Source organism: Rhodamnia argentea, chromosome 5, assembly GCF_020921035.1.
Source record: "Rhodamnia argentea isolate NSW1041297 chromosome 5, ASM2092103v1, whole genome shotgun sequence".
In the NCBI taxonomy this organism is placed as follows: Eukaryota; Viridiplantae; Streptophyta; class Magnoliopsida; order Myrtales; family Myrtaceae; genus Rhodamnia; species Rhodamnia argentea.
The window spans coordinates 16,272,691-16,281,099 of record NC_063154.1 but is presented as its reverse complement, the minus strand read 5'-3'; the positions used below and the strand labels follow the sequence as shown (position 1 = coordinate 16,281,099).

The 8,409-nt window shown below is 40.2% G+C and overlaps 1 protein-coding gene and 1 long non-coding RNA gene across 4 annotated transcripts; both read left to right on the top strand.

Annotated features, from left to right (window-relative positions):
* Positions 1-247: 247 nt before the first annotated feature.
* On the top strand, positions 248-1,531 carry LOC125315030. The gene is made up of 2 exons (XR_007198399.1): positions 248-648; positions 939-1,531. It is a non-coding gene; the product is annotated as an uncharacterized LOC125315030 (long non-coding RNA).
* A 497-nt stretch (positions 1,532-2,028) lies between these two features.
* LOC115746578 lies at positions 2,029-8,008 on the top strand. Of its 3 annotated transcripts, none has more exons than XM_048278850.1 (14): positions 2,029-3,006; positions 3,243-3,514; positions 3,737-3,880; positions 3,966-4,055; positions 4,141-4,233; positions 4,316-4,408; positions 4,489-4,578; positions 4,663-4,920; positions 5,284-5,586; positions 5,810-5,962; positions 6,091-6,468; positions 6,711-6,995; positions 7,319-7,558; positions 7,652-8,008. In XM_048278850.1, the coding sequence occupies exons 1-14, from the start codon at positions 2,826-2,828 to the stop codon at positions 7,769-7,771; spliced, it is 2,700 nt and encodes an 899-aa protein (XP_048134807.1). In that variant the 5' UTR covers positions 2,029-2,825; the 3' UTR covers positions 7,772-8,008. The 3 variants fall into 3 exon arrangements, with proteins under 3 accessions (XP_048134807.1, XP_048134808.1, XP_048134809.1); XM_048278851.1 differs by having other exon boundaries at positions 3,737-3,883; positions 3,966-4,058; positions 7,644-8,008; XM_048278852.1 differs by lacking the exons at positions 3,966-4,055; positions 4,141-4,233; positions 4,316-4,408; positions 4,489-4,578.
* The last annotated feature ends 401 nt before the right edge of the window (positions 8,009-8,409 follow it).

The following is an 8,409-nucleotide window of genomic DNA, read 5'->3' as shown; positions in this document are numbered from 1 at the left end:
ATACATGGATACCCACAATAAGCAAAAATAAATCATATAGTATTTTTAATTATGGCAACTTGATGTCACCTAGAAATCTAAAAACTAGAAGGAAAAAGAAAAAGAAATTAAATAAACTAGGAGCCACAACTTTAAATTGCAATATGATTGAGGGCAATGTAGTCTTTTTAGTAAAATGAGGTGGATTTAGTTTTGGAAATAACGCCGCCCTAAATAAATATATAAAGCGATAGATATCTACGAGAAGGCCTGCAGATAACTTTACAAGAAAGGAGAAGGGAGTCAAAGGACGGCATCAGACGAACCCCAGGAATGACTCAAACCATAATGCCAGTGCAGTATAAATTCGTCACTTCTCCTCTCCGACTGGATATCAAAACTTCCCCCCATCCTAGCTCATACGTTTCATCTCTGCCCCGTTTTTTCGTTGCGGAGGACATGAGATGGAAGAAACCGAAATAGCGGCGGAGCTTTCGCCTGCAAGATTCACCATTACGACAGTACTCGCCAATCATTACTTGAAGCCCAAACGAAGAACAAATAGCATAGTCCCATTCGCCTGTGTTTCCTCTCTGGAAAATGCGGGCAGGATCATGCACGAATATCACCTAAATGCCACTCCTCCCTGGCCTTTCGTCCCTAGAGCAGGTAATCATAGTCGTTCATATTTTCAGTTTTTTCTATTGGATTAAGGGTCTTTTTTTTTTTTTTTGTTCGGTTCTTCCAAAAAACCTCTTATGTTCTTAATCCTCATCACCTGAGTTGTAGTGGTGGTCATTTTGATCAACCATCTGGTGAGACACTTGTAATTGACCTCAATACTGTCTTAGGCTTTGCAGATTACATTATAGTTATCAAGACTTTCGATATTATACTGATGCTTATTTTCCTTTTTTTTTTTTTTTGTGATCAGATTAATCTGCTTTTGGCCTACTAAGGGAATACAAGATGAGAAGGCTGATAAGTAGATGATGTGATAGTTTCGAGTGAAACTTAGATGTGAGAAGATTATGCGATTCTAAGAAGATTAAGACGCCTCAGAGACGTTGAACTGTGTTCGGTTACATTGTTGAAGAGAATTTCAACAAAGGCAGCATGCTTATTGTGGAGCACAATGAGCTTTGCATCAGAAACTAAATTTTACCTTTATATTTTTCCTCCCTCGGATAGTGCTATCGCACCTTAATTAGTAGAACAACATCAGCCCATCCAACAATGTAGTATAATCAGCATCTTCTTTCTTTTGGCGAAGCTTACGAAAGCATATGAGTATCTGATGAAGAGTTCTCAGCTCAAGGACATAGTCATATGAAGACCTTCTGTTCTCAGCTCAAGAATGTACAGCAGGAAGAGTCAGACTCAACCTCCAAGTTTGAACATTAGTTGTATTTCCAGTACTCCCTTTTAGCATTATCTCATGTGCTCACTTATCTCTATTTCGATGTAATTCTACAACGGAATCTATCATTCCTCTGTAATGCCAGTTGACGATGATATTTCAAGGATAAAGAAATATGATTTTTACTGCTGATAATCATCTTGCTGTAACACTTGCCAACACATTTCATTCGCATTTTAGTTAAAGATAAGCTGAAGATTGGGATATTACTTGAAATGCGCCGGATGGTGTGTTCATCTTGAGTGACTCGACATTGGTCCTTGTGCCGAAGCTGTCTTTCTGGACCTCTCGATCTTTCCAATTTCTCCAGTTGATGACCATAGTTGCAAGTACCTTTTTATCAGAAGCATCACGAATAATCTACTCATCGATGAGAGTGACTCTGTATTGACTTGCATATGTTTGATCCGGAAAATGCACGGGAAAGAAGGTGGAAAGAACCAGTACTCAAATTCCCTTTGATCATATTGATGATGTATTGCCGGTAATCTTCCGTTCGAGGTTTAGAGGAAGGTAACTATAATTATGCTCAGACATAAACCGGCATATTTTTCAACCGACAAATTCCACTTCGACGTGAGTAACTATGCATCAGCACTCAAAGAACCCGTGTAAGTGGAGCCCTCTGTGGCCCGTTGTTGATTGTTTCCATGTTCTTTTAGGACTTCCATAGAAAGAAACTGACAGTGAAATCAATTTAAACTAGGTATGTCTAAGCAAAGGGAAAAGTCTCCTATTGTAATTAGTGGTACATCCAGGGCATATCCGACAAGAACGATCCTGGGCTTTGTAGACATAAATTGGTTTTTGATTGGAGTTTGAATGCATTCAGATGGCTCTACTGATGTGATTTCCCATACAATTACTTCTGTTATACTTTGTGAAAAAGAAGAAAATAACACAGGCTATCCAATGCAGAAAATTTAGTGAACAATGTGACATTTTAGAGTGACATGAGAATCTTTAAATAGTCCTTCATTGCTAGAATGGAATCCACCAGCACCACGAAAAGCAGACAAATAAAAAGGACCAAAAGGTAGGCAACTTCTCAAACAAGGGAAAGACTTCGATGAACACCCACAAAGTGCAAGGTCTTGAAGCTCATTGGTTATACTTTGTAAGTAAGAAGAAATTAACACAGGCTTTCTATGTAAATCCAGAAAATAAGGCAAGAAAGTTCTAGTGAACAATGTGAAATTTTAGTGTGGCATGACAATCTTTAGATAGTCCTTCATGATAGGATGGGATCCACCAGCACCACAAAAAGCAGACAAAGAAAACGGACCAAAAGTAAGGCAACTTCTCAAAGAAGGGAAAGACTCCAATTAATACCCCCAAAGTGCAACGTCTTACAGCTCATTGTTTTGCTTCCACAAACTGAGGTGAGTTCGCTTGTGTGGGAGTGAAGCAACAGAATTAGAAGAAAATGGCAACTGTGATCATCCCGGAGAATCTGCCGGTAGGATACAGATTCCACCCGACCGATGAGGAATTGGTCGATCATTACTTGAAGCTGAAAGTGCTCGGATTCAGAGACAACATCTGCATCATTCCTGAGGTCGATATCTGCAAGTGGGAGCCTTGGGAGTTAGCACAAAGATTTAAAGGTAAAGAACAAGACATTGCTATCGTTTTTTCTGCCCTGTTCGGCGAGTTATGGCATGGTAATGGATGCCTTGTAAATGTGGAGCATGTTATCCTAAAGCTCTACGAATCAGTGAATATTTTGCGGAATGTGCAGTATGTAATGGTGAAGTGTCACTTTGTAAGATACGTATCTTTCGTCTGTAGGAAAAGAAAGGGATGATATCTTCATTAATTAGATTCGAATTGAACTTGACAGAGCAATCAATCATTCCTTCTGATGACAAAGTTCAAGAGTGGTGGTTCTTCTGTCCAAAAATGCCACAAGTTCGAAGATCGACTCGTCTGGGATTTTGGAAGAAGACTGGTGTTGATAGGTCTATCAAAGCTAGAGACAACAACAGAGAGATTGGTACTAGGAAATTATTAGTCTTTCATAAAGGTCGGAGCCCTAAGGGCATCAAGACCAACTGGGTAGTCCACGAATATCATCTGCTTACCGACAATCTGGATGAACTGTTTCCACACAATGTACGCAATCCGTCCCTCCTTTATTGCTTCTTGTTTACTGCATTCATACGAGTACTATAATAATCTGCCGAACTATCCAATTCAAAAGTTTCGACTAGCCAGAAGCAATGATACTTTTCTTCCTCATTTTCCACTACCTAAGTTTGTGATGGAGTAGGGTTCTGGAATTTAAGTAGGATAGGATCAAGTCTTGTGGACTCAGATAACACTTTTATTTGACAGCTGACCAAGAATTACGTCCTCTGTCGCTTAAAGCTCAAAGGAGATGACAATTCCGTTATTTCAACCATACAATCAAGTGGAGCCATTAGCTTGATTGACTCTGATTCAGACCTTCATCAACCTGAACCGGAGAACTCATTTTCGGTAGTGAGAATGGAAAAAATGTTTTGTTCATGGACATAATTTGTGAAGCATGTTCAATATTAACCCTTTTACTTTTGAAAAACAGCCTTGGATTCAGGTAGTGGGAAACTCACCGATTAGCATGGATGACTGGGATTCAGACCTACATCAGCCTGAACCTGAGAACTCATTTTCGGTAGTGAGAACGGAAAAAATGTTTTGTTCATGGACATGATTTGTGAAGCATGTTTAATATTAACCCTTTTACTTTTGGAAAACAGCCTTGGATTTCGGCAATGGTAAACTCACCGATTAGCATGGATGACTGGGATTCAGACCTACATCAGCCTGAACCTGAGAACTCATTTTCGGTAGTGAGAACGGAAAAAATGTTTTGTTCATGGACATGATTTGTGAAGCATGTTTAATATTAACTGTTTTACTTTTGGAAAACAGCCTTGGATTTCGGCAATGGTAAACTCACCGATTAGCATGGACGACTGGGATTCAGACCTACATCAGCCTGAACATGAGAACTCATTAGCGGAAGTGAGAATGAAAAACATTCTGTTCATGGACATAATTTGTGTAGCATGTTCAACATTGAACTTTTTACTTTTGGAAAACAGCCTTGGATTCAGGTTGTGCGAAGCTCACCCATTAGCTTGGTTGACTTGGATTCAGACCTTCATCAACCTGAACACGAGAACCCATTATTGGTGGTGAGAACATAAAAAATGTTCTGTTCATGGACATAATTTGTGAAGCATGTCCATGATAAACCTTTTTACATTTCAAAACAGCGATGGATTCAGGCAGTGGGAAACTCATCCAGAGAGCCCTCTGTTCAGCAGGATGACCAAGTTCAGGTCACTACATCAATCTTCCCGCAGACTTCTTTCCAATCAGAAAATGTCGACTTCGGGACCAACTTCCAGGAGCTTATAGATATCAGAAGTCCATCTTTTGCGAAATTCTCATTGGGCAATGGAGATGCTTTTATTGATGAATCCGACCAGTTGCAATTTGGCTACTTTGACAGAGATCAAATGCAAACACAGGTCAAAATTCTTTTCCTGAAGTTTGAGTCGGTTGTGTAGCTTGTTCACCTTTACTATATTAGGGGAAGAAAAACTGATTTAGATAGAGATATCTCAGGGAAATGTTCCTTGGCCTTAATAACTTTCAATTAGATAAGTATCAGAATGGCAAATGAACTACCAAGGAGGAATATTACAATTATCGCAGCTGTTATGCATCAAATAAGATCAGCTCAGAGAAGTGAAGCAGAACATATCGACATTTGATACGGTTTCCGGACACATTTAGAACAAAAATATGAATGTTCATCATGAGCTTAACTGTTTAAGATTATGCTTCAGCCATTTGTCTTCCTTCAATATGTTTCATTTCCTGCAATGCAGTATGGCCCAACACGTAGCTCAGAGAATGAACTTGCTCTGATGGAGAATCGGCGAACACAGATAATCGAATCACTCCATGGTGTAGTTCCACTAGACGAAAAGAAAGGCTCAATAGAGAATAAGTTCAATGGCTTACACATCTCCTCTCCGAAACATATGGAGCCTCCAAAAAAGACTGAAATTGCAAGGACATACAGCACTGATGAAGAATCGTTGGTCGAAAAGGTTGAGAAGCTGGAACTTGCAGCCAGAAATATCAAACTTGAATGTGTAACTCTGGATGAATTAGAAGCCAAAGCAAAGGTGAAACAAGCTCATGAAGTCACTCGCAATGCCTAATTAGTAATTTCAAGTTGGGATTTTTTGCATTGAGTTTGCTGGTTAAGTTGATGGCGAGGATTCCACATCCTCAGCGAAATTCAAAAGAAAAAACTAGGACAATTCCGACTTTCAAGAATCTCCAGTTGATTTAATCATTTACTTCTGTATAAGCTTATAAGATAGAATGTTTTACAAACATTGGCAGGTAGGAGAAAGCAGAGAGCACAGTGCTGCATCAAAATCACCCCAAAACAAGCACAACAAAGGAATTGAACAGACCACAGAGAAATCCAATTCAGTGCCTAACATGAGAGGAACAATCACCAACTGCACAAAGCTTTCCACTGTTCCTCTACTGGTAAGTCTCGCAAAATGTGCTTATTGAGATTTGCTTGTTGGTGCCATGAAATAACATACAATACCATGCAAAGAAGTGGAAAAGTCATCCTCTAATTAAATTGCTATCATGCAATCTGTTGATTGCAGTCTGGCCAAACACCTAGCTCGCGTGATGATCATGCTACAGCGGAGAGTTGCCTGTCAGCAACAATTGAACCACTCCATAGCCAAACATCTACTTCACAGAACAAAAATGCAATGTTGGATACTCGTCGAACACGAACAATTGAACTTCTCCGTGGACAGGGGGATGTTCCTCTGGAGAAAAAGAAAAGCTTTGTTGGGACTGAGTCCAACACCTTAAATGTCTTGCCCCAGAGACGTATGGAGCCTCAGGAAAAGACGGTGACTGTAATAACTTCCAGCAAATATGAAGAGCCAATGTTTGGAAAGGTCAAAAAGCTCGCAGCCAGAGATATTAAACAAGATTGTATATCATTGGATGACTCGGCCGACAAAGCGAAGGTGAGAGAAGCATGTTGTTTGTTTCTTCATTTTCTGTTGCATGTGCATTTTCCCTCTAATAAACCACAGTAGCATGATATATCAAAGAAGGTCATCAACAGAAAAGTGAAAAGCTCAAAATGCAGCAGACTCCAGACACTTCTAAAATGAAAGCTCAAATGTGTCAGGAGATTGAGCTTACACTATGCCTCAGTTATTTCCTCTGATTCAGTTGATCTCGTTTGTGCAATGTCTTGTTGCAGTTGCATATTAAGCATGTTCTAGTGGGAAATCCGCGAGATGGAACTGTTGAACCGCTCAATGGATTTGTTCATCTGGAGAAGAAGAAAGGCCTTGTTGAGAATAAGTCCGACAGCGCACACATCTCCTCCACGAAAGATATGGGGCTTCGAGAGAGGGATGCGGGTGTAAGAATTGACTGGAAAGATGAACCTCTGAGATTTGAAATGCTTAGAAAGCAAGATCTGGCAGCCAGAAACATCAAACCAGAATATGTACCTTTGGATGAATCAGCAGCCAAAGCAAAGGTGAAAGGGAGCTTCTAAATTAACCTATTATGTCTGAGTACTAAATTTTCGACTAGTGTTTTTATGGATTACTTGGATGTTTTGAGTTAATGGTGCCTGTTTCGTATTTTAGCACAAGGCGAGACTAAAGACTAGCAGAATGCAATGACAACTTGACCGTGCTAGAGCAACACTTTTTTTTTTCCCCTTCTCGGAAGTTTAAGCTGTCATAAACGATTAGCTCAAAGATTTTCTCTGTTCCTTCACTTGCTACTCTTGCGAAAAAGTGAATGGCTCACTTATTCCCTCTGTTACAGTTGATCTTGTACATTGTGTTCCTGCAGCACGACCAATCAAATGGAGCTCATCTGGAGGGAAAGAAGGGCTTTTCCGAGAATGAGTTCAATGGACGGCAGAACGTCTCGGCAAAACAGATGGAGCATCCGACAAAGGCTGTGAATGCAGGAATTTATTGCAAACCCGAAGAACCGAGGTCGGAAAAGGTCAAGAAGCCAGAACTTTCAGCCAGAGTGATATCAAAACCAGAAGGTTTGCCTTTGGTTGAATCAGCAGCCAGATCAAAGGTAAAACTCTCGAGTACTTAAAGTCGTGAATTGATTAATTGATCCAATATGCTCATTGTTCACAATGATTGACATAGACTCATAGTCAGATAGGCGAAAGCAACGAGCTCAGTGAGGAGACTGAACCAGCCAGAGAGCAATCAATTTCGGCTATTACATTGGCTGGATCAACAACGAACATCACAGAGATCTTCGCAATTCTCTCGATTGTGAATCTTACAAACGTGATCATATTTCTGATTTTCAGTTGCATTTCTCTGAACTTGAGGTTATGATGCAAGCGTCTAGTTTAATTTGTGTATGTAGTATCACTTGTAGCTTGTCTTCATTTGGATAGCTATGCCCTGTACTTCGTTGTCATCTGTAATGGAATGGATTAACTCTTGCTAAAAGCTTTTGCCAGTTCCGCAAGTGAAAAACCGAACTCTAGATGATTCTCCTGACAGCGTTCTCAATCCTGGAGACCTCTGTCCTTGCATTTGAAGCTTTATCCGTAATTTGTGGCACGTTAAATAGAACCTAAGCTCAACGCATTATTCTTTTAGCACAAAGCCCAAGCCCATGTTGCAATAGCCCTCAGCTTAGCCCTTTTTTGTTTGCTTACTTTCATTAGATATGTGCACGTGTATGTGTGAAGAGACGGAATAAACGAAGAAAGAAGAAGAAAAACATCACTTGGCCGAGAAGAGAGAAAAGAGAGAGAGAAATCGTCATGTGTTCTCAATCCGAAGACGAATCAACGCGGTTTTGCAACACCGTGGGTAAGCCGCCTAGCATATTTTTTCACAGTAGTAGGATGACTATAGTAGGGGTGAGCATGGGCCGGGTGGGCCGGGTCCAAACCTAGACCC

Coding starts and splice junctions, on each gene's coding strand:
- LOC115746578 (XM_048278850.1), top strand. CDS start 2,826: ATGGCAACTGTGATCATCCCGGAGAATCTGCCGGTAGGATACAGATTC. Junction 4,056..4,140: donor AACCTGAGAACTCATTTTCG/GTAGTGAGAACG, acceptor TTTGGAAAACAG/CCTTGGATTTCGGCAATGGT. Junction 6,469..6,710: donor ACTCGGCCGACAAAGCGAAG/GTGAGAGAAGCA, acceptor GTCTTGTTGCAG/TTGCATATTAAGCATGTTCT.